This window comes from Puccinia triticina, chromosome 4A, assembly GCF_026914185.1.
Source record: "Puccinia triticina chromosome 4A, complete sequence".
NCBI lineage: Eukaryota > Fungi > Basidiomycota > Pucciniomycetes > Pucciniales > Pucciniaceae > Puccinia > Puccinia triticina.
Window position 1 is genome coordinate 3252271 of NC_070561.1, and position 26295 is coordinate 3278565.

The 26295-nt window shown below is 46.7% G+C and overlaps 1 protein-coding gene across 1 annotated transcript; it reads right to left on the minus strand.

Annotated features, from left to right (window-relative positions):
• Positions 1–19672: 19672 nt before the first annotated feature.
• Positions 19673–20357, minus strand: PtA15_4A398 (uncharacterized protein; the record flags this gene model as incomplete). Its single annotated transcript, XM_053168276.1, has 4 exons — positions 19673–19707; positions 19824–19853; positions 19948–20146; positions 20289–20357. The coding sequence occupies 4 exons, from the start codon at positions 20355–20357 to the stop codon at positions 19673–19675; spliced, it is 333 nt and encodes a 110-aa protein (XP_053019502.1).
• Between the last annotated feature and the right edge of the window lie 5938 nt (positions 20358–26295).

The window sequence follows — 26295 nt, forward strand, 5'->3', positions numbered from 1 at the left end:
TTTCCCTTTTGAAAATGTGGAAGTGGAAGTGACTGCAGCGTGCGTTAAGCAATTTGGGTGGGGGACGGCTTTCGTGTCAGGTTTTTTGGGGGAGAATTTTGTCCTGTACAGGGGTGGTTAGATAGATGATGTTGCGATAAATGTGGATAAAAGGCGTACGGGGTGCGAGTGGGTTTGCCGGTCTGCGATGTGGAACCGGACGAAACAGGAAGCAGGGCACCTGTGCCAAGCTGGTGACCAGATGTGACAGCGACGTGCGAGACCTGCGCAAACAATTCAGTTGATGGCGTGAATCATTTGGGTTTCACGAGATTGGAAATCACCACGACGACTGCCATATTGGTGTCCATTTCGAAATCGACCAAACGGCCTGTGATTTTGACCTCACGACCAACAATGAATAAGTTGAATGTTTTGAGCTGTAATTTGGACCCTGGCACAATATACTTGATGGAGAAACACTTGTGTGCGCGTTCCTGAGGAAGGGGTAAGTGATGAGGGAGTGTGCGTCGAAAGGGGGACAAAGCGTACTTGCGGGTCCCAATTGTTATGTGCAACTATTACTTCGAGGTTGGCAGTCCCATCGCCGCTTGCGGTTACAACCTCCTGGCGGGATGTCACCATGCCGAGGGAGTTGACCGCGGCTTTGTTAGTGAGGTTTAGGTTATTATCGGCTATTGGCATGACCGGGGCGGCCATCTCTTGGACATATATGAGTTTTGGAGTAGAGCCGTCGTTGAGAGGAATGAATTTCCCGGTCAAATAGTGAATCGACGAGGAGTCGAGAACGTTGGTAAGGGCGGTGTTGGTGGTGAGTGTGATCTCGAAGTCCTCCATCTTGCTGTGGAGCACGCCGGCGCACTGCAAAAAGCTGGGGGTGACAACGTTCCCATACTGGTTAGCCCGAACTGCTTCGGGAACAGACTGCGATTTGATGTCAGCGTGGGTTGGAATGTGCAAATGAGTGGAGACGCACTTCGCCTAAAGGCTCGAATAAGGCGGTCATGCTGGCAGGGTGATTGGGAGTTCGGTTAATGGACATGTTACCTTGCGAGGGCTGTTTGTAAGTATTGGGTGGGGGGGAGGCAATGGAAGTACAAGTTGTGTGGTAATGTTGTGTGGTGATGAGGGGTGTGGATTGTGTGGATTGTGATGAAGTCGCAGTATTTAACATCTTGATTGGGGTGCGTAGGGAGGTTGAGCGTGGGTGGACGGACGTGCATAACTGAACATACGATAAGTGGTTGTAGCCGGTCCGGTCGTGGTGGGGGGGTATGTACGGTGGTGGCGTGGACTGGTTACTTGCGAGATGGTGGATTTGTGCGTGAAGAGCGTGGATGTGGTGACCGTTGGGGAGGTGCGTGGCGGCGTAGATTGGGCTGTTGCAGGGCGAGCTCGTGCCTGGTGGTGTCAGACCTGCCTAGTCTAACCGCGAGTGCTGCAACGGGAGATTTGTTCAGCAACGAGTACGTGGAGAATTTGTGGAGAGGTAGTGTCAAGGCGCGGACTTTGTGGGACCCTGAACAGACCTGTAGGTGTGTGGATCTGGCCTAGTCGAAGAGTGTCAGCCAGGGCGAGCGATGCTGTTCAGTAAACTGAACCGGGTACGTAGACGTTGTTTTGCGTGGGGTCTGGGAGGGGTAAATTTACGGCCGGTATTGGGGAAAAATAAGGTGAATGGTGGACTGACTGGATGGTCGTGAGATCGGGGAGTGAGCGAGCAGCGGGGCGCTGGCAATGGCGTCGAGGGAAAACAAGAGTAGGCAAAGAACTCCGGTGGAGATATGGTGGGACGGTAAGCTGTAAGAAACAACCGTGGCGAGCTGTAGGAGGCGTTGGGCATGTGGTTAGCAACGGGGGGGGGAGAAGGGTTAGATCAACAGGTGTCGACGACGCCGAGGCTTTTGCTGTTTGATGGATGGGTATTTAAGAGGAGTGCTGTCAGTCATTAGGGCCCCCAGGGGATCCGGTTTCGTCCTACCCCCTCCCTGGGAGCCCCCTGACTGCTTGGTTAGGCCCTCCCTGGATAGTTTACCAACCGGCCCTCTTTTGCTTGTTGCTCCGGCACAGCTGGAGGGTCATCCATAGGGCCTTTGGGCCTTTGGGGATATTCAACGTGCCATTTGAGATAAGGGGGGAATTTTTGCCCAATTTTGTAAGAGAAAAACACCCCAAAACTTAGATCTACAGGGCTAGAATTCTGTGGATTTAAGATAGTGGGATTATATATCAATAATATTCATTTAAATCCTCCCCATAGATCACATTCTATGGAGATTACCCGGATTTCTAAACTAAGTGTGTTTAACTTTCTTAATTCCGGCTGAGTTCAATTATTGTCTTCAAATCTAAATTCTAATCTTCTTCACCCTTCACACAATCACTGTAAGGGTTCTGTGAACCCTCACTGGAAGGATCGGTGGGACGGAGGGCCAAAGGCCAGGAGTCTATATAAAAGAATGATATTTCACTAATGAGTCGTGAGAAGTAGTGGAAAGGGAAACCTCGAGGTGAAGACCAGCTTGGGGAAGAAGAGAAAGTGAGAGAAGTCAAGTACAACAACTTAAATAGAAATCCAACTACGTAAATGAATATGCATGTGTGAATCTAACTTAGTTCTGTCTCAGTAAGGGTGAAACCCTTACAGTCTCCCCTCCTATAAAAAAAGGGGAAGGAAAAGAAGGAGAAATCAACCGAGTTACACCAGCTATAAATCAATAAAACTTCATCTTAAGAGTGATCTGATTTCTTCAATTCCACCCCGAGTCCACCGTGCTCTCAACCTGAAGGATCATCCGTTCGCAAAGGATTTGTTCAAGGGTCAATACCGAGGAACCGAGAATCGTTTGTCAAGTCGAAGGGATATCCATGTTGAGATTCGCTTGCAAGGTGGTGGGTGGAGGATGTTGATATCAAAACTGTCAAGAATAGTTTAACTTGAGGAAGGCTGGGTAGGGGGAGTGTTCTGAAAAAATGCAGGGAGGAGTGAGGAAGAGAGGAGAGCGGCGAAGCTGGTGGCGATGATGAGGGGATAGAGGTAATGGTGAGGGTCTAGAGACAAGTATGGTCAGACGGAAGAGGCGAGGGCGGAAAGCGACTACGATGAGGCTGAGGCAACAATAATTAGCCGGAGGCGATGGAGTCGAAAGAGGAGGCAAGGGCAGCACGCAAGGCGCAGAACCTTGTGGGGACGACGAGGGTGGTGACCGGATGTGGAGGATGGTGTGAGCTGGTGTGCCTGTCGGAGACACTCCTGGCTAAGGAGATGGTGGCATGTGAGGGCGAGATCGAGGGCTAAGAGAGAGGAGATCGAGGGCTGAGGAAGTCGTTGTAAGCTGCAATCAGGACTACGATTTTGCTGAGGTGATCAAGGGGTCGGTGGGGCTGGCGAGGCAATGGGGAGAGAGTGAGGGTGATGGGTGTCGGCGAGGGATCGATAGTGCCGAGTGCACTATGTAGCTAAGGGAGATAGACCTGTGTGGCCTATGTGACGAGGACGATAGACCCGTGTGGTCTATGAGAACGTGGTCGTGCGAGGGAGGCAATAGATCCGAACGATCTATGGAGGTTTTGAGGAGGACGAGGAGGGACCGGCGGAGGAGGCGGCGGAGGAGAGCAAGTCGCAGGAGGCATCAGAGGTTGAGGACCTTCCGCGGCTCTCGGGTTGTCCGGGGTGTGGAGCCTTTCTTCTCAGAGGGACCCCATTGACCCCTCTGAAGAAGAAAGGAAGAGTTCGAGGCGAGTTGGTGACCTTTGGGTTGTTGGTCCTTTGGGATCAAGACAAGAGAGCAGAGAGGCCGGCGACCGATTTGTTGTCTGGTCCTTCGGAGGAAAACGTGTCGAGGCTGGCAAGGGAGCGATGTGGCCACCACAAGGCGAGGTTGAGGCTGGCCTGAAGTTGATGTCGGCGGCGGAAGAAAGAGGAGCAGCGGGGCGGGGAAAGAGGACGACGAAGAGGGCGTGGATGGTGGCGGCTGGTGCGGGGCAGATGGGCGTTGGCGGATGAGGAAGGGCGTCCAAGAGATCGAGAAAGAGTCAAGGGGCCAAGGGTGTGGAAGGGATCCAGGCAAAGGGCCAAGAGATCGATGACTGGCGAGATTGAGTTCGAGTTGTTGGTCAGGGATGTGTCCGTTCAATTGATGAAGCGTCTCCGAGTCCACAAGGATGAAGCTGTTCCGAAAATGAGGAGCCTCCGAGTCCTACGAGGATGAGGCTATTCCGAAATGAATGCCTCCGAGTCCAGCGAGGATGAGGTTGTCCCGATGATGAAGAGCCTCCGAGTCCAACGAGGATGAGGCGGTTGACAATGAAGATTTTCCAAAGACCACGATGATGTTTCAAAGACAATTCGGAGCTTCCAGTGGCGTTGCGGGCTTGGAAAGGCTGATGGAAGTAAGGAAGGAAGGAGATTGAGTGAAAAATTGATCTTTATATAGAAAAAAAAAGTGTAAGGGTTCTGTGAACCCTCACTGGAAGGATCGGTGGGACGGAGGGCCAAAGGCCAGGAGTCTATATAAAAGAATGATATTTCACTAATGAGTCGTGAGAAGTAGTGGAAAGGGAAACCTCGAGGTGAAGACCAGCTTGGGGAAGAAGAGAAAGTGAGAGAAGTCAAGTACAACAACTTAAATAGAAATCCAACTACGTAAATGAATATGCATATGTGAATCTAACTTAGTTCTGTCTCAGTAAGGGTGAAACCCTTACAATCACCCTGTCAACTCGTTCATTTCAGCTCGACCAGTTCAACCCCACGTTCGGATTCTGCGACTGATCACTCAATTTCGCCGGCCGAAGATCATCGCCAAGGATTTCGCAGCGTCAACGTAAGCCATTTCTTTTTATTGATAGACACTTCATATGTACTAGTTTAACTGATGATTCATTATTTCATTTGGGGTTCTTTTCAGAACTTCGCCGTAATATTGGTCCGTTCTTAAGATTTCATGAAGTCAGATGATTTGATTGCAGCTTTCCGGGAGCGTTTGCTGTTCGCTAGTTCACAGCTTTTTCTGCTGATCATTCCCACAGCTCAAGTTCTTCACAGTTCGAATTCTTCTTGGCTCCCTTCAAAACCAATCATCAGCGCAACGTTCCTCAACTCGCCACCGCTTTTACTAGTAAACGTTCTTTTTTTCTTGATACAAAAAGCTTTTCACGAATGTACTGATCTTGATTTCACCCACGGTATGCTTTTCAGGACTTCACCGGATCGGTCCTCTCGTTATATAGGTTGACTATGATTTGAGCTAATCGAGACGATTCGTGTTCATTGACCACCGCTTCTCCGCACAGCTTAAATTCTTCATGATTCTTTTCGAATCCAATCGGGGAGTGTAGAATTGAGTGCTTTTAAAGACATCGTTGCTTTGGTCTATCACAGAAATTTTTAGCAACAAACAGTTGATAATAAGACCACTAATTGAGCTCGATCTTTTGGATTAAATATATTTTTTAGTTGATGAGTTTTAAATGTTGAACAGTAGATTAGCAATCTGCAAAACAATATTTCTAGTCGTCGGAAGTAGCCGCCAACGTGTAGTAACTGCCATCCGAGAACAAGAACAGGACAGAGGTGTGCTTGTAATCTTGTCTTTGAATCATCTGAAGAATCATACGTGTAGCTTGAGAAATCTTGAAGGAAGGAAAGAAGACCGACGCTGTAGACTCCACGAAGTTGCCTAATCTTTTTTGTGATCCAAGAAGGGTCCGTACTTAATGTTGCTGTCATCTGGCTGTATATTCTGATCGCCAAAATAAACAGTATACTGAGAGCATCTCCACCGCGGGCCCTAGTTTGGGGTCGCTAAAATTCAATCTTCGGGACTGCGCAGCAGGTTTTACCGCCCCAAACTGCTGCGGCATACACCGCGAGCCTCCAAAGGGAGTCTCTAAAAATCACTGACACGCCACCGATGTACATGTATTCCATGACGGGCACAAACCGGTCATCCAGAACAAATGCACTTTGTGCGATGACCATCCGAGGTGGATACATAAATAACACTCCTTAATGGCCGTCACTAACCGGTCATCCAGAACATTTGCATGTTTTTTGATGACCGCCTTGTTTGATGGCCTTCCATGGCGGTCATCGAGAAATCATGAAGTGGACTCACCTCAATGACCGGTACGAACCGGTCATTGAGGATTGATTGTTGTGTGTGTGGCTGACAACCGGTCGGTCGCTGCTGCAATGGCCGGTTCGTTCCGGACATCGAGAGGAGTAATAACTCCCCTCGATGGCCGGAACGGAGCAGTCATTGAGAGGATAATAACTCTCCTCGACGGCTGGTTTGTTCCGGTCATTGATAGGAGCAATAAATCTCCTCGATGGCCGGTTCGTTCCGGTCATCAAGATGAGTAATAATTCTCCTTGATGGCCGGTTCTTTCCGGTCACCAAGAGGAGCAATACATCTCCTCGATGGCCGGTTGGTTCCGTTCATTGAGATGAGTACATATTGTAAGATTGGTTCCGTTCATCGAGGAGGTGACCAATGGAGTTTCACAATGTTGTTGTTATGTGACAGTGTCTTTTGGGTCGTTGGAGAGAGTCTCTAGGAGTCCCTACATGTACGGACTCGGGCATGAAATTTGGGGACACCTGTAAAATTTTGACGCCAATAGCGCCCGCGGTGGGTCGGGTTGAGTCGGTAAATTCCAACTAGAGACCCAATTTAGGGCCCGCGGTGGAGTTGCTCTGAAGCTTTCATTTGACCGTCTAGAATCGAGTGGAAATTTGGCTTCGAGAGGGTTTCTAGTGAAATCATCCGCCTGGAGAGAGTAAATTCCAAACTCTGACCGATCAAGCTTCATGAGATTGAACCAGATATAATTTAAAATACACCCTAATGCTAGGTATGCGAAATGGACCATCATCCTTTCATTTCTCCATCTTTTCTCCTCGCTGAAATTAGAATCATCTAAAAATAAAGCCCAGCTATTTTGATTATACTCTACTTCGTTGTTTTCATTATCTAAGTCTAGTTGCCTTGTGTAATTTGAGCAAAGATATTCTTGTGAGTTCGCCGGAAAAATCTCCCTACCGTGATCGCTGTTGTTTTCTATAAGATCTTCTTCGCTTTTATCGACATAATGTTTTGCGGAAAAGTTATCAACAAGAGGAATTGCATAAAAATCAACAGATTCCTCCCCCAACTTGGATGATGGCCCCATCAGCGCGACTGAATAGGACAAAAAGAGAAGAATACAGCCATCCTTGCTTAATAATTCTTTGACAGGTAACGGAGCTGAGTTAAATCGAATAGGTTCTGTCTCGTAACTTTCTAAAATTTCTGGGCAGCATTCCTCAAGCTGACCAAAATAAGATGAAACTATATTTGTAACAGGTAGCTTTTGATTGAATTCATTGTTGACGTCCTCCATCACCATGTCCTTTGCGCTCTCTGCTTGCTTCCCGCCAGCCAAATTATCTGTTTCTTTCTTCAATAGAGTCCGTTTTCCATTGTTCACAATGTAGGTTGCGCATTTGTCCGGCTCGCATTCTTCAAGTAGCCCAAAAGAAGAAGTTACCACATTCGTTGCTGGTTCTTCAAATTTATCTACTACTTCTTTGATAGGTCGCCGAGTATTCCATGGAATGAGTGTATTATCCAGTAAATAATAATCTCTTCCCTCCTTTTTAACTTTTCCACTAGATTCATCACTGACAAAGACGCTACAGTTATTACTGCCGTGAGTCTCTTGAAAACAATAATAACACCTAAAATCTGGTCGTCTGTACGGCGCATTTGCTGGAGCAGAGCCTGACGCTAGATGAGGTGGGGTCCTTTTACCGGCAGTTAGCGCGGCGAGCTGTTTAGTTATTTCTTGAATCTGTTTCTCAAGAGGATTTGGCACGGGTTTTTCTACGACGCGCTCGACCACCCGCTCGACTTTAGGTTTAATTTCAGGAGATATAGAAGGTTTGGAAGAGTTTTCTTGTGCTTTATTCTCATTCCATAAATCTTGTCTTTCTAATACAGATGCTGATTCCACTTCTTTCTGAATATAACTTAGAAGTACTTTGGTTTTTGGCAAGATTTTTCCGCCGTCTTTTGTTGATTTTATTTGTCCGAATCGAACTAGCTCCCGCATTACAATTTTTCCTAACTGTTGGCTGAGCGCCTCCCAGAGCAATTCGCGGAATTCTTCAAGACTTTCGTTATAACCCATTCGAACCAAATAGTGTGTAATAGTTTTGAATTTAGTTTTAAATATTTTCAATTTGGCAAGCGTGTTTACTCCGCCCTTTTTAGCCGCGGCGCTAACTAAATTCTTTAAATCTTGCTTCGTGTATTTAACTAGAGGGAGAGTTTTCCCAAACCGGTTTAGAAGCTCCAGTTTCAGACCTTCCCAGTCGCGGTTCACGAATCCACGCATTTCTTCAATTTCGTCCTTCAAATCTTCTCCTCTAACAAAGAAAAATTAATTTGTTTCGCTAGATCCACCGCGCTAGCTTTGTCCGTCCAACGGGCGTTCTCGAATCGCATAATAAATTTTTCAATTGTAATATTAGATCCATCGAAATAAATTTCTTTATCCATAGGTTTGATTTTAACGACCTCCGTGCCGACCGCAGGTCCTTCATATTTTGGTAAAGTTGCCTCTTTTTCTAGATGGCGCGCTCGTGGCGGAGGTTCATAAGATTCTAGATCTTCAGAAGGCGGCGAAGGCGGCCGTATTTCTTCTAAAGGGGGTAAATTACTATCTGTTGAATTAGAATGATCTCTAAATGGACCAGTATTTCCGTAAAGGTTAATTGGCAGAGGGAGGTTTTGGTGCACCATGATAGAATAAGCTAATCTAAATATTTAAAATAGGATTTAAATATGATTCTAGATGTCTTTAGCGCGTAAATTCGGCGAAAAAGACGCGTAAAAAAGCAAAAAGACGTGTAAATCAGGAGAAAAGCGCGTAAAGTTTGGTTTTATTTAAGGTTTAGAAGTGTAGTTGATTTAAGAAAATATTCTAAAGGAAGATTTAGCCACTGTTGGGACACCACTTGTGGAACTTCTGCGCAATGCGTGATCTGAGCTTGGAAGGGAAATAGCAAAAACTAGGAAGTTTAGGCTACAGGTGCTTGAAGGGCTGCCTTCCTAAATAAACTCTGGAAGATTGTACACTAAAATTTATAGTGTGGCTAAATCAGATGAATTATTCTTAATTTAGACTGCTTCAGACCCTAAGAACCAGGAATCTTGTGCTTGGGATGAGAGGTGTTATAAATTTGATGTGATCAAGTTTGTTATCAAAGTAAGTTATGTTTATAATTATCAAGTTCTAAATTTAAGATCTAATATTATAATACTATAATAATGTAATGGATGCAGAAGTAATTTCTTAATATTACTATTTATGCAGGCGTTACTTTACTATAGTGGTGTGATGAATGCGGAAGTAATCTCTTAATATTACTATTTAGTGCAAGCATGGGGAAAAAGGAAACAGGAAGGGGCAAGGAAGGCCTCCTTTTATAGATGAAAACTTGTCTGAGAGTGGTTTTGGTGATGTACAATAATTTATGTAGTGTGAAATAAGAAATCAGTGTGTGAAAAAGAAATTAATATAGTGTGAAAAGAAATTGATGTAGTATGAAAAGAAATTAATATACTGTGAAATAAGATGGCTACTTTGGGAAAGATCATCACGTCTAAGATGAGATTTACCAACATGTGAATGCAAATCTTTGAGGAGAAATATGTGTGAAAACAAAACAGCCTGAAGTGGCTGTGCGCCTAGTATGAGCATGAATCTACGTGTGAAACTAATGATTAACTATGCTATTTTGTGGCGTGATTCATTCCTGCTGAATGGACTTTCTCAGGTTTTCTGGGTGATAAAAAAGATGTGACATCTGAGAGAAAAAATTTAATGTAAAGGATTTGTACTAAAGATATTTAATATGTAATTTGTAATGTACTATCCAAGTTTATTAAAGACACAGATTTACCAGAATTTTCAAAAAAAAATTCAAGTGTTTTGCCTCTTATTTTCCAAAATAAAAATAAAAGGGTATGCTCAAATGCCAGAACAACTGTCATAGTCTACAATTTAATTATTTCAACAAAAATAAATATTTCATAATCGTAATAGCCTTCCAAAATCAGCAGAAGTGCTGTGCCACAGGCTCAGCCCCCAGCCCGCGTCAAGCGCACGGGTCAAAAGGACTGGACATGAAGGCCCCCGGCCCGCAGCAAAGCTTGCAAACCAGTGGGGGGCCAACTCTTTGCCCCTCAAACTGCGCACATGCAACAGCGGAAGGGTTGAGGGAGAAGGATAGCCTCAAATTCAGCATCACCAAACTCCCTGGGGAACAACCGACGAGCGGCTGCTTCTATTTATCTATCCGACACCCGAATCGCCTAATCGCCCGCTGAACCCTTCCTCCTTCATACTGTACCCGAAACAACCACATCCAACCTGAAACTGCCGCCATGACATCCCCAACCTAACCCAGTAACCACGCATGCTTGTACGCACTCGCTCAACCGACCAAACACCTAGCGCTAGCCCCGTCACACCCACAACAAGATATTTGCTTCCGGCAAGCCCGTTGCCAAGGGTTTGCAGAACCGCAATATCGACTTTTGTACGTAATCTGACCAACCAAGGCCAAGCCACTCATACGGTGACCTTGGCCAAGCCAGGGATCATGTAACCTAGACATTCAAGTCGCGCCCAGCTAATTGCCTTGCCTACTCCACTTCAATCGCAGACGCCTCGGCCCATTTTACGCCCGACCGCATTGCGCCCAGCCAGCCCCGCGAGATCAGACCCAGTCCTAACCATCAACCCCACCCGCCACTTGTGACACCTTTAGACCGTCGGGTCATGAGTCCCTGATGGCTCTTTTTTGCCTTTGGTCTGTTGGTTATGACATGGTTATTTTTGGCGGAGGCCCCGTGTGTTTTTAATTGCCGTTTGTTGGTGTGTGGCGGGTCTGTTGGCTTTGTGACATGTTCCTCATCTGTGAATGGTGGCGGGGATCGGTGTGATATTAATATTTTCATAGTTAGCAAGCGCAAAGTACTTGTTAAGATAGCCTACTGTAATTATTGAAACATCTGACTAGCTCAAGGTTTGCCTAATGTAAACTCTCTGGAACTGTAGAAGGAGGAGACATAAGTATTCTGGATATAGCGAGGGATGGCTGTGGTGTAGCTGGTTATGCTTGTGTCATATAATGCATGCGTGAGCTGATTTGGAGTTGGCTTGTAATTTCAATTGAGTTTCAGGCTTGAGCTAAACCCCAGAGCCTAAGCCCCGAGCCCATCTGCAGAAAACAGCTCAAATAGTTTGGATGGTGGAGGCCTGAGCCTGCAGCGGGGTCTGGGTGTGGCGCACTCTTTGGGTGTAGAGTTACTGGGACCTGATCGTGCAGCGGCGAAGCCGCCTTGGCCTCTAGTAATGTTTAAAACTATACTATTTTAATGCTGTTGATGGTTGATTGATCTCACCACACTGGCCCCTGCCACAAACTCCCCCGCTGCGGCAACAAATACAACCAAACGCCAAGGACCCAATTTCACCACGGAGGAAGACAAGCAGCTTGAAAAAAGCTGGGTTAGGATTTTGGAAGATGCTATCCAGTCTAATAATCAAAAGATAGATGATTTTTGGTCTAGGATACTTCAAGATTTCAATCAGTTCAGCCCGGGACCTTCACGTGGTGCTGATGGTTTATTAACCATGACAGTGGACCGCCAAGGATGGTTGATAATATTGGATGGGTCAACATTGCCATTGACTCGAGTCGGGTGAGGACCAAGGCGGAGGATGAGGCGTTGAGCAGGCCGGGGAGGCCCCTGTTAGTCAAGGTCGCTACCCACTGACATGTCTGACAAGGAGGAAACATCAGAGTCCAAGTGATCTTCAGGATCGAGGTCCTGTCAAGGATCCTCCTCTTCATTGCTGTCAAAATTGATGAGTGGGAGAGGTGGTTGTCCGGAGAAGTCAGGTAGTGGATCAAGACTAGGATTAAGCGCGGAGAATGAAGGGAATTGTGACTCATCGAAGTATGCATTTCTCGTCTTGATGATTTTCTTGTCTGAGGTCCTGATGACCCTATAAGAAGAATAGTCATTGGTGTACCCAATGAGAATGCCATCCCACAAGCTGGCGTCAAATTTGGATGTGCGGAGTTGGTTGGGCTTGATCACCCACATTTTGCAGCCAAAGGGTTGGAAGAACTTCATGTTGGGAACCTTGCCAAAGAGTTGTTAGATTGGGCTGATCTTGCTTTTTCCGAGAGAAGGGAGGCAGTTAGTGGTCGCCATCGCAGTGAGAACGGCTTTGCCCCACCATTCCTTGGCAAGCTCAGACTGCACCATCATACATCTGTCCATGTTGATGATGGTTTTGTTGGCTTGCTCAGCTACGCCATTGAGATGCGGGGTGTAGGGAGGCAAGGCGTTGTGTTGAATTCCGCTTTGGTGAAGGATACCCAAAAGAGAGTGATTACAGAATTTCCCGCCCGGTCGGTGATCATCTTCTTGATGATGACTTGGCCAGTCTGGCGCTCAAAGAATTTTTGAAAGTCCAGAATTGCAGCAGTGACATTGGATTTCTTCTTGGGAAGAGTGATGCTGATAAACCCAATGTGTGGATTGATCAAAGTGAGGAAGTAGCATGATCCTGCGTTTGTAGCCTTCTCTTCTCTCAATTCTCAGATCAAAGATTTCTTTCTTCTCTCTATCCAGCCGTTAGGCAAAAGACAAAGCTAGCGTGTTCCTGCTTTCAGGTGATTTCTATTCACTATCCAGACGTTTCTCTTCATCATCAAAGATTGTCATTCGCTAGCGGAGTTTTTAATTAGAAATATTATTTTCAGTTGCTCCTTTTTTTTCAGTTTGCCTGTGAAGTTTTGCTCCCAGGAAGACTGCTTTAGCAATTTGCCTGTGGAGTTTTGCTCCCAGGAAAACTGATTTAGCAGTTTGCCTGTGGAGTTTTGCTCCCAGGAAAACTGCTTTAGCAGTTTGCCTGTGGAGTTTTGCTCCCAGGAAAACTGCTTTAGCAGTTTGCCTGTGGAGTTTTGCTCCCAGGAAAACTGCTTTAGCAGTTTGCCTGTGGAGTTTTGCTCCCAGGAAAACTGCTTTAGCAGTTTGCCTGTGGAGTTTTGCTCCCAGGAAAACTGCTTTAGCAGTTTGCCTGTGGAGTTTTGCTCCCAGGAAAACTGCTTTAGCAGTTTGCCTGTGGAGTTTTGCTCCCAGGAAAACTGCTTTAGCAGTTTGCCTGTGGAGTTTTGCTCCCAGGAAAACTGCTTTAGCAGTTTGCCTGTGGAGTTTTGCTCCCAGGAAAACTGCTTTAGCAGTTTGCCTGTGGAGTTTTGCTCCCAGGAAAACTGCTTTAGCAGTTTGCCTGTGGAGTTTTGCTCCCAGGTGGAGTTTTGCTCCCAGGTGGAGTTTTGCTCCCAGGAAAACTGCTTTAGCAGTTTGCCTGTGGAGTTTTGCTCCCAGGAAAACTGCTTTAGCAGTTTGCCTGTGGAGTTTTGCTCCCAGGAAAACTGCTTTAGCAGTTTGCCTGTGGAGTTTTGCTCCCAGGAAAACTGCTTTAGCAGTTTGCCTGTGGAGTTTTGCTCCCAGGAAAACTGCTTTAGCAGTTTGCCTGTGGAGTTTTGCTCCCAGGGAAACTGCTTTAGCAGTTTGCCTGTGGAGTTTTGCTCCCAGGGAAACTGCTTTAGCAGTTTGCCTGTGGAGTTTTGCTCCCAGGGAAACTGCTTTAGCAGTTTGCCTGTGGAGTTTTGCTCCCAGGGAAACTGCTTTAGCAGTTTGCCTGTGGAGTTTTGCTCCCAGGGAAACTGCTTTAGCAGTTTGCCTGTGGAGTTTTGCTCCCAGGGAAACTGCTTTAGCAGTTTGCCTGTGGAGTTTTGCTCCCAGGGAAACTGCTTTAGCAGTTTGCCTGTGGAGTTTTGCTCCCAGGAAAAATTGCTTTAGCAGTTTTAGCAGTTTGCCTGCGGAGATGTGCCCTGATCAGGAATTGGCTAGCGCTGGCAGGTTATGACCTACATAGTCGCCAAGCAGGTAAAAGCTCGCCGAGCAGGTACTTTTACCTGCTCCGCCATCGGGATGACCTGCTCGCTGAGCAGGTACAGTTACAGGTACCTGCTCCGGCGCGGCCAGCAGGTCAACTGGCCAAGCAGGTAACAGTACCTGCTGGGCGAGCAGGTACTTGTTCCCGCTTCGAAGCGGCTACAGGTATCTGCTTGAAGATCAGGTCAACCTGCTTACCAAGCAGGTAAAAGCACCTGCTCGGCGTGCAGGTCATCCTGATGGCCGAGCAGGTAAAGATACCTGCTCGGCGAGCAGGTTGACCTACTCGGCGCGCAGTGAAAAGCTCACCAAGCAGGTACTGTTACCTGCTTGGCCAGCAGGATGACCCGCTGGCCGAGCCGGAGAAGGTACGTGTAACTGTACCTGCCCGGCGACCAGGTTGATGGCCAAGCAGGTAAAAATACCTGCTTGGCGAGCTGTTACCTGCTCGGCGAGTAGGTCAACCTGCTCGCCGAGCAGGTACTGTTACCTGCTTGGCCAGCAGGATGACCCGCTGGCCGAGCCGGAGCAGGTACCTGTAACTGTACCTGCCCGGCGACCAGGTTGATGGCCGAGCAGGTAGAAATACCTGCTTGGCGAGCTTTTACCTGCTCGGCGAGTAGGTCAACCTGCTCGCCAAGCAGGTACTATTTCCTGGCCAGCAGGTTGACCTGCTGGCCGAGTCGGAGCAAGTACCTGTAACTGTACATGCTCAACAAGCAGGTTATCCTAATGGCCGAGCAGGTAAGAGTACCTGCTCGACAAGCTTTTACCTGCTTGGCGAGTAGGTCAGCCTGCTCGCCGACCAGGTACTGTTACCTGCTTGGCCAGCAGGTTGACCCGCTCGCTGGCCAGGTACCTGAACCTGCTTGGCCTGCAGGTTGACCTGCTCGGCCAGCAGCTTGACAGGTTAACCTGCTGGCGAAGCGGGTATAGTACCTGTACGTGATCGGGTAGCACTGCTCGCTAGTCTGAGCAGTCTGCTTGGACCGGCGAGTCAAGTTTTTGGAACAGCGAGCAGACTGCTCCGGCCACTGTGGCTCGACGTGCTAACTGCCGGAGGGCTCCTCCCTGGGAAAGTTCTCCAAGGAGGGTGGAACAGCCGATGATTCAAAATCATTGGCTGTTGACTCACCGATGATTCGAAATCATTGGTGATTTACCCACCGATGATTTGAAATCATCGGTGATTTACCCACCAATGATTCGAAATCATCGGTGATTTACCCACTGATCATTTGAAATCCTCGGTGATTGACCCACCGATATTCATTTTACTCGGTGGGTCCGTAACCGAGCTTTCATATCAGATGAAAGCTCGCTTGAGCTGTCAACCGAGCTTCCATTGCTCGGTTGGTGGCGGCCAAGGTTAACTTGGCTGGCCACTGATCGAGGAATTTACTTCATCGGTCAGACAGCCTGCCGATTTTGGCTCGGCCGCGGACCAGCCGAGTTTGAATCGGGTGGCAAAACCCTTGGGTTACTGTCCCCCGATGTCAACTTGGATGCAGATTGCATCGGATACGTGCAACCAATGTTAAATCGGTTGTGTGCATCCCAGATTAACGGGGATGTGCGCATCCAAGGCTTAAATGCTGGCAGTGTCCTTCCCTGAGTTCTTGAGTTGTGGCACGCATGCGCAGTTGTGACGTGTCAGCCCTACAAGGCGCGCCAAACCACATGTACATATGTAATTACATAAGCAAACTGTGAAAATTTTCAAATTCAGGATCCCCCTTGCCTGAGGAGGATCTGAAGAGTTCAGACAACCAGAACCACACCCCAGATAACCCAGGATCACCACCAAAGAGGATACCATGCTCCTAGTACACCAACCCTCACTGGCGCCCAGGATATTGACAGTAATTATACTCTTTCTTTGAACCTTGATTATCCAGAGTGCTACTCTGTGTCTCTTGATTGCTTCTTCTTCATTTATCATCACATCAACCCCTCTCAAGATCAAGGTTACTCTGTTAATCCTAGACTTAGTCTAAAAATCAGAGCAGATTAGTTTACTATTCTGTGTCCCCCAACCGTCTCCTTGGTGCGCGCAGAGCCTGTAGCCCCAGTTGGTCTGGCACAGCTGTCCTTACCACTTTTCCAGGTGGTTCAAGTTGACTTTGAGGATCCTCTTACAAAGAGTAGATAGACCCCCTCCAGATCATATGTTTCTCATTCTCATCCTCCTTCTCTCTCTCTTTCTCTCTCCTTCTGTTTGTAGTTCTTTATCCCAAGAAATACAACCAGTGTCCCCCATTTCTCTTGTGTCCTGTAGTCACTTTAGAGGCTCAGGCTCACACAGCTTGCTTCCAGCCTAGCTCAGCATGGGCTGGTGCTAATCAGCCACAAGGCACAGCTCAGTACTCAATTTTGAGCACTGTGCCTCCTGGTGTCCTCAGACACTCAGCCTGGAAAATGGACTGCACAAGCCCATAGATTCCTGCTGCCTCATGGACACATCCCTCCCAGCAAAGAGGCCACCCACTTTGACTGGGTAAAAGCGTGTCAACCGGGAGCAATTCCTCCCAGCCAACATAATTACATGATGACCGGCACAAACCAGTCATCAAGAGGGTACACAAGCCTCTTGATGACCAAAACAAACATACCGGTTGTCCAGATGGCCTCAGCCAGCCTTGTGCCAGTCATCAAGAGCTTACACAGCCCTCTTGATGACTGGAACAAACATACCTTTCATTGAGAGGGTCTCAGCCCCCTTGATGACTGGAACATACCGGTCATGAAGAGATCTCAGCCCTCTCAATGACTGGCACACAAATTTCCATTGAGAGGGTGCACACAACTGGTCATCAAGAGGGTAGACAACCCTCTCAATGACCGGAAAACACCGGTCATCAAGAGGGTCTCAGCCCCCCTTTTGATGACCAAAACATACCAGTCATCAAGTGGTCTCAGCCCTCTTGATGACCGGCACACAACCGGTCATAGAGAGGGTAAACAACCCTCTCAATCACCAACCAGTGTGTGCCAGTCATTGAGAGGGTTGTGTACCCTCTTGATGACCAGAACATATTGGTCATCCAGAGGGTCTCAGCCTTCTCAATGACTGGCACACACCATCCATTGAGTGGGTCTCAGCCCTCTCAATTACAGCAAAATAACAGTCATCAAGAGGGTCCCAGCCCTGTCAATGACCGGGAATTGAGAGGGCTGAGACCCACTTGATGACTGGTGTGTGCCAGTCAGCAAGAGGGTCTGAGCCCTCTTGATGACCGGCACACACCATTCATTGAGAGGGCTGAGACCCACTCAATGACCAGTGTGTGCCATTCATCAAGAGGGCTGAGACCCACTCAATGACAGGTATGTTCTGGTCATCAAGAGGGTACACAACCCTCTCAATGACTGGCACACACTGTTTGGTCATCAAGAGGGTTGTGTACCCTCTTGATGACCGGTTGTGTGCCAGTAATCAAGAGGGCTGAGACCACTTGATTACTCCATTGAAAGGGTGGCTGAGACCCTCTCAATTACTGGTGTGTTCCGGTCATTGAGATGTGTGCTGGTCATTGAGAGGGTTGTGTACCCTCTTGATGACCGGTATGTTCTAGTCATTGAGAGGGTTTGGTACCCTCTCAATGACCGGTGTATTCTGGTCATCAAGAGGTTACAAAACCCTCTCAATTACTGTTATGTTCCAGTCATCAAGAGGGCTGAGACCCACTCAATGACCCGCAGTCGTCTACATTATCCTGTTGACCGGGAGGGAGCCCTCCGGGTCAACTGGTCTGTCAACCGGAAGGGAGCCCTCCAGGTCAACTGGCAGGGATTCCCCCCTGTTGACTGTTGTGTATAGTCGTTGACAACAAGGGATTCCTCCAGGTCAACTGGATGTGTATTACATGCATCCTGAACTGCGCAGGTATGGACTGGGCGCCTATGACCCCCTTATATGACCAGACCAGAGGGCCTGATCTTCACTGAGCCTTGACAGGGCTCAGTCTGTGCACCTCAGTCAAATCAGTCTAGTGTATTGTGCACTAGACTTAAGCTGAGGAACTTCCAAAAATTCCAGGGTGTACCACCCTGGGATTAATTTGTCTAAGCCTGGTATCAACTAGAAACCAAATCAAGTATGCTGCATGTCAACTGACAGCAGTTTCTTGAGTTTTTTTCATAGTGGCTCTGTGCCGGTCATCAAGAGGTGGTGTCCTCCGGATGGCTGGTGTTTCTCAACCCGGCCAACTGTGGCCACCTCCCGTGTGCAGAGAGTTTTTCAAGTGGAGCCAGTGGCCCGCACAGAGGGGAGCCAGTGGCCCGCATGGAGGGGAGCCTGATGTCAAGTGACATTGAGCCAACCATAATTCCCATACGCAACAAGTTTCCCTCTGCACGCAAAGTAAATCCGTATTTATGGCCAAACAAATTGGACACAAATTCAAAGGTTTTTTCTTTTTTCAACTGTCTCAATTTCTCAGAAATCAGCTCAAGATATCTGCTTGAGATCATTTTTGGAAATTGGGTCCTCATACAACAACATACATGTTACATTCTCCTGATAATTCTCAATACATTTCTTTCACATCTCTTTCCTTCTGGAAAGTTCAGCTTATTCCGCTGCATTGGGTGTAAAAATCATGTTTCAGTTTGTCTTCAGAGTCAAGGATAATTTAGCTGCAGCTTTCTTCTGATGGATCATCTTGTGTTTTCAATTGATCATGATTGAAATGTTTAGAGACTACAAAAGGGTTTAGTTGAGGCCCCAAAAGAGGTAATGCTGGCAATTTTGCCTGATTTTTGAAGGGTGTGAGGGGTCAGACAAAGACCCTGAGAGTGCAGTGGTGTAACTGACTTGGACTCTAGCTGTACCATTAACAGTGGGCCGCTATGCTAAACTACGCCAAAAGGCCCCCATGTGATAGTGTAGCACCTTTTAGCTTTGCCATAGCGTTAGCGGCATAACACAGCGTAGTGGGCTTAGTTTTTGTTTGCCGGTGGTTAGCCCTTTAGCTTTAGCAAAATTAAGCTATGCTATGCTACACTATTGCTATTGATAGTGCAGCTGGCCCAGTGTTGGCTGTACTGATACATAGGTTCTTACTTGGGGTTGAAAGCTTCACCACTCCTGAGTCCCCTGAAGCCATCTAACAACAGACCTCTCAATTGTATCTGTTTATCTGCACCAAGGACAGATCTTTGGAATAAATCCATTGATACATTAGTCAACGACAATCAATAGCTATCAATACCAATTTCCAAAAACTCATGATGTTCTACCAATAAGCCACTGTCATATCTAGCTTAGTGCTGCCAAACTATAAACCCCAAAAAACCAGACGTCAGGAAACCACATATTCAGACTGTAACAAGTTTGAAGGATTCAAGGGACATGATTGTTGAAGATAAGCAAAATACATAGGACCGGAGAGTGATGTGAAATGCTGCTCATAATTTTTATTTATTTATTTATTTTTATTCACAAAAGGGAGCAAAGTAAGAATGGTATGCTGTTCATGCTTTCCTCCTCGGAGGCGAATCGTGCATTTTGACCATCGGATGATTCGGTTTGTCAGACAAGTTGAAAACTGTGATGGGCAATGCGATCGGTGAATGAGACTAGGTCCAAATGTTGATAAAACGTCGAGCTCAAGAAAGCCCCAAAGAGTTCATATGTTCCTCAAAACACGCTCTTGGCGGTCGAGCAGCTACCGACTGCAATAGAAAACATCGCATTCCAAATTGATAAATGAATTAACAGCGAATAAGGGCTGAGTTTCTCCATGCTCATTTTCAAAAGGAGTAGGATGCATACAATCGACCTTACTTACTTGGTTTAATAATGCGCCCGGCACTTTGAACTGCATCGGAATGGGTCCAATATTCAGATAAAACCATTAGTTTCAATCCGAGTTCATCAGGAACCGGCATCATTTCCAGGTGGCTTCAACTTACCGAATGCTGGATTGGGTCTACATCCACTTGATTTGAATCCAATAAGTATGGATGCAGCGATGGCGAGGAAGAAATTTCCGAATTTCATTATATTGGCCTTTTTTGGATGTTTCTTTTTTTCAGACAAGGAAACTGGACTTCTGCGGTGACTGTAGATAAAGATATTCTTCAAGTACTCGGGCGGCTGGTTGGTTAATTCCTTATCAAGAGGACATTTCACACAAGTGGGGACAAGTAACAAGAAATCATGGACTTTGCAAGGCAAGATGGCCGAGGGTAGAAATATTCACGAGCTGAAACGAGTATGAACGTATTTCTGTGTCGTCGACACGTCGCCATACCAGTTGGATCGTTGTGCGACTTTGAAATCCTTTGAATGGCGGAGGAGCTCTCGCTATGACAGTCTTCATCGGTTCAAGGCCAAGGAAATATAGAATGATCCAACTTCCGTTTTAAGTATGAATATTTATGTAGATGTACGGTGTTTGTCGAGCCCGTCTGGTATGTACCCCCGGCGCGAGCGTAACAAAGCCCGCGGCACCGCCAAGCCCTAACTTAACAAAGTCCCTCTATTTGAGGGGGGACACTGTCCCGCCGGGACCCTCCGAAGGAGGGACTTACACCCAATGTCCAAGTTTGGGCTGACAGAATCAGAACTAGGTCTTTTTTCAAACGTTTCTGGCTTCACCCTTTCTCATTGGGCAGAAAAGGATTGGTGGAACAAAAGATTCCCAAGATCAAGGAGAATCTCTCCAAATTTTTCCGAATTTTTCGAGGCCTTCAGAGCCCCTCAGATCCATTTTTTGTGACTATCTGTGGTCCACTTCATCCTATATTACAAAGTTCACAGTGTACAGAATCCAAAACTCATGATGTTACAAGGGACATTGCAGATCAAGAAGACAGGTTGGGGATAGGTGGGTATAGTACATGGATAAAGAAGACTTTGGTCATCATGGAAATCCAAACAATAATGAAGTTGTTCAGGAAATGGATGGGTGAGAGAAGTTTTAAAAAAGTCCCCACCAAAAAACCAAATGCTGTCAGCCTGTAAGTCCGTTTAGCGCGTAAGTCCCTCCCTCCGGTCGGCGCAATGCGACCAGTGTTTTACCACTCCACCTGTAGGAGGGTGGGACTTAGTTAAGTTAGCGCCAAGCCGTAGGTGCAAGCGGAGCTTACGACTAACACTGAGATTCTCGCATGAGAGAATCTCGAAATGAAGCATGGGAATTCTTTCTCTTTCCACTGCGGCGGCCGCTCTTTGCCTGGTACTTGCTGCGGCTCGTCGGCGCTGCCGTTGAGCCGCAGCAAGTGCGGGTGTAAAGGTAGGAAGGACCAAAATCCCTTCCTAACCTTGACCAGGAGAAGAGGCTGCGCCTGCACCTCATCTCTATGCCAAAGAACATGGAGGTTTCGGGGCTTCGGGTGTAAGCCCGAACCCTGAGACGAGAGGGGTGGGTGGGTGGTTTTTGTGAGAAAGGTGAGCGGCTCTAGATGAGCTGGCTGGCTCTGGGCGATGATGGGAAGAAGAGCGCTGAGGGAATCAAACCATCAGCACTGAGGGTCATACTTATATGACTCGCAAGGCTGTGCATCCCAAATGCGCATGACTTGTTGTCGGGCCTCGCGCCGAGGTGCGCCCAGGCCTTTGCCCGCTCATACCGCCTCCGTGGACAGGGGGGAACTTTGTCCCTCACTTACTCCCCTGCAATGATTATAAAAACAGGTTTCCATTTTCTCCCATCCATATTCTATCCCAGCTGAGCGCCAGCATCTTGGCTACAATCCTACATAGGTAGCCACCCCCCTGCAAGTGTTTTCATTTATTTTCTATCTTTTTTGGAAATTAGTGATTTCTTGAAGACTTGTCCAACTTTTACAGTTTTATCTCCCACCTAAATTAAATCTTAATTAAAAACACACCTCCCTTGCCAGTAAGCCACCAAGTATCTCAAACTTTGAATATTTTTTGGGAACAAGGGCAATGATTATGGAATGCCGAAATTCTGAAGAGACAGTTGGATTCAGAAAAATACAAGCTTCCATTTGTTAAGACAAAAAATGAACTTGTCAAAAACTGTGGTCGGCAGGTGGCAATTACATCGGTCACCACAAAACATCCAGATTCTCTCAGGCCAAAATGCCTGATAATTCATAAGTCCTCTCCCTGCAGGAGAGATCTCGATGCTATGCATCTCTCCCAGGCCAAATGGGTGCCCCCCCCCCCCGGCCGCTTTGGGGACAAGGGCTTAGATATGTTCGCCCCCGGAGTGTATGTTTGTTGGTGCCACATTTGGAAAAGTGCGGGCCCACAGGCGCGCCTACGGCGCCTTTGGCATGGGGCGCCAGTTCCAATGTGTTTTTTAAAGAGGGAAGAGGATACTTTTGTTTTCATAAGGCCATATGTACATGCAAAAAAAGGAGAAATAATAGCAGGGAATGAAATTAAGAGAGCCAGTGTTCTTGTGAAACCCAGTTGGATTCATCAGCTTCATTATTGTCTTCAATTGTAGCAATGTTGATCATGTCGCTGGGCTGCTCAGGAGGATGTCCCATCAAATCAAAGTCAATTTTGCATCCATGAACACATCTTCTCTTGAATTAAGTGTTGATATCCGGCTATTGGTAAAGATTCCTTCTTCAAAGAGTATGAGTACGTGTGTGGAAGGATTCATTGCAATTAGAAAGAAAATAAAAGAAGAGAAAGAAGAGAAAGAAGAGAAAGAAGAGAAAGAAGAGAAAGAAGAGAAAGAAGAGAAAGAAGAGAAAGAAGAGAAAGAAGAGAAAGAAGAGAAAGAAGAGAAAGAAGAGAAAGAAGAGAAAGAAGAGAAAGAAGAGAAAGAAGAGAAAGAAGAGAAAGAAGAGAAAGAAGAGAAAGAAGAGAAAGAAGAGAAAGAAGAGAAAGAAGAGAAAGAACATACCTAACTCAACGGACAAAGGCACTGCCAACATAATTGGCTGGGTTGAGGTTATCCCAGTTAAACTGGGATGCACTCAACCAATTTAAACTTGGTTGACCTCAACTGATGGAATATAAATCCAAGGTACCCCCCTTGGTTTTATATTTCATTGGATGGGATCAACCCGTTTTAAATTGGTTGAGTGCATCCCACTTAAACTGGGATGACTTCATCCCAGCCAAATATACTGGCAGTGAGGAGATGAGTACGTGCATGGAAGGATGAGGGTAAGGATCTTCCAGGCATGCCCGTTGAGGTAGGTAACTACATACAAGATTTTACAGACAGATGAAAGATGAGTGATAGGTTGGAAGCACACAACAAAGAGAAAGAAACAGAAAAGAGATAAAACCTCAACAAGCCTTACTCCAGGTTTGACTCAAACCAAGCTTCAATGCACAGTGACTGTGCACCGGTCCTTAACCAGGGACTGTGCACCGGTCCTTACGCCATGACTGTGCCAACAAAGGCACTTGTACATTCAGGTGGAATTACAATGGCCACTTGGCTTGAGTCAACAGTGGGCAGTTATGTTACGGTACGTTACGGAGGGCCAATTGGATACCATGATCATTTTTTATTTATCCAAATTAGCCATTTGGGTAACGTAACATTTTCTTTGAGTGACATAACGTAAAGTAATTTTTTTTTTTTTTTGAGTTTGGGAGGTTTTGGATAACGTAACTTTTTTGGGGTGAAAATCTTTGTTCAATATTTTTCAAAAAATTGTCTTTTGAATAATGCATTTAGCATAACACCGCCAGCAAACAGGTGACATAAACCAGATTTCTTTGCGCTGACGTAATCCAAATTCAAATTCAACTTTGCCCCCCGGCCCAGTTGTCACCTGGCTGGGATTTTGTCACCTGCCATTCTCAATGGCGGGTGCAAGAGCAAAGCATAACAACCTCAATGGCCGTTTAGCACCTGTGTAAGAATAAAAAGTGGTTGTGAAACCCTTTTTCTGAATGGTGAAGGGGATGATGGAGGTGCAAAACTCTGCCCTTCTGCTATCATAACAAGACCCACCAAGCTAAGCTTGGCAAGTTTTAATCAAGTGATAGGTCTGGTCTAGTTCCAGATGAAGTTGTTTGATGACAGTTATGTGAGATTTGAGAGTGAGCTCAGTAGTTATTTGCAAATATGAGGGTTGTGGTGAGGTATAGATGTGATGGTAAGTGTGAAGGTGGTATGTAAATAACTGGGGAGTACTGAGCTGAGGGAAAAACAACTGGGGGAGAGAGCTCCTTATATAGACAAATGTGAGGGATTTTTGCTCCAGGGGGGCTGTGCAAATACAGGAGTGGCTTTGGAAAATTTATGCAAGGGGTGCGTGCATGAGTGAGGCTGGCTTAATTTATGCAAGGAGGTGCATAAATGAGGCGGGGAACAATGGGGTTGCAGGGCACAGCCCGCAAGGGCAGTGCTACATGATGTAATGCAGATGTTAAACAAATACAAACTAATATATGCAGTGGAGATACCATGGAGTAGGGAAAAGTATTTATGTATTGGGGAAAGGTGGCTTGAGGTGCGTGACAGGGGTTGACAGGGTGCTACAGGTTTTCCGGAGGGTCTAACTTCCAGTGCAGTGGGGCTCCAGTTACACTTCCGGTGGGGAAGAGGGGGTAATTTGGCCGTAGATTCCATTTCTGGGGTCCATATGTTTGTATTGTGAGGTATTCTATGACTGATTACGCAAATGAGAGAAAAACTTTTGATTTTTCCCATTTTGTATACCACACCGGTCAGTACCGGCCAACAAGAGTAAAGCACCACCTGTACTCTCAATGGATGGTACTAACCAGCCATTGAGAGGTGATACACACACACCTTGATGGCCTTTCAGTACGCCGGCCATCAAGAGGAAAGCACTGAGCTCTCAATGGCTGGTACTAGCCGGCCATCAAGAGGAAAGCACTAAGCTCTCAATGGCCGGGACTAGCTGGCCATCAAGAGGAAAGCACTAAGCTCTCAATGGCCAGTACTAGCCGGCCATCAAGAGCAAAATTTTGTAGTTGATGTTTACACACACCTCTATCAATGACCTGTCAGTACTTGCCATCAAAAGGAGCATACTACATACACTCCTGATGGCCTGCACTGATTGGCCATCAAGAGGACAAGCAAGATGTGTATGTCATCTCATCCAGCGAGGTGAGTATAGTGTCAAAGATCAAATTTTTCTCTTGATTGCCAGCTAGTACTGGCCATTGAGAGCTTAGTGCTTTCCTCTCAATGGCCGGCTAGTACCAACGGTGGGTCGCTACTTTACGGTTATTGGTAAAGTAGTGTTATCGTAGTTTTTTTTGCTCAATAACGCTACTACTCTTTCCGGGATCCATTTTTTGGACTACTCTACAATAACCAGACTTAACAATTTTTTTTTGCGTGTAAGGATACAATAACCAGCAATTTTTTTGGATACAATAACCAGCGTGAGGATTGGGGAGGGGGAACAACTAGGTGCTGGGTTTGCAACCCAACCCTTTTATAACCTCTCCAGCCTTGGTGAAGTCTCCTGTTAGGGGCACTTCCTGACGAAGCCACACAATGTGACATTGTGGAGGGGAGCAAGCGGCCTCGGTTGCTGCTGCATACATCGGCCGCTGCCGAGAATAGTCGCTCGACCGCACAGGAGCTACCTGGAGTCCCCAGATAAGCACGGGCCATCACAGCCAGGGTTGGGTACCTCGCTTGGTTTTCCTGTATATTAAATAGTAAATCAGTTTCTTGGATGCAAATTGATGAAAGAAGGTAAAAAAATGAATAAATACCTTCCACCAAGTCAAAGGTGTGTTTTTATTTTGGATTGCACCGTCACCAAATGTCAGATTAGCAGACAAAAATTGATCAACCTCATCTTCCTGAGGTGTTGGTTGTGCGCTGATACGAGAGGCCAGACAAGACATCAGTGAGTTTCCTGCCGATGGAGCCTTTGAGGGTTTTTCCGTAGAAACCAAATGCGGATCCGTGGTCTACACTGTCTTCAAGTTGGCTTTTCTTTTGAGCTCGGCTTCAGTTGTACAGAATTCTTGCTTGAGTAACTGGCGTATTCCAGTAACCTCAGTGCTTTCGGCCCCAAAGACAAGCTCAAAAAGATGCATCCTGTAACATGGATGCATCAATGTAGAAAGCACAAGAGTCTCGCATTGCATGGCCTCATTGAGATATTTTTCCACACGTGTTCTCATCGCCTCGTACATTGGGTATAACGAGTCCGTTTTGGCTGAACTCAGGAGCTTTTACGTGAGGCTTTCTCTCAGATTGAGGTAGTTAGGTATCACATGTGTACCTGTCGCTGAATCACCCTCCATCTCGGAGGTCAACTTGACAAACACCTAGCAAAAAGTACAGAAACAAAGAGCGGTTTGTTAGAAATGCAATC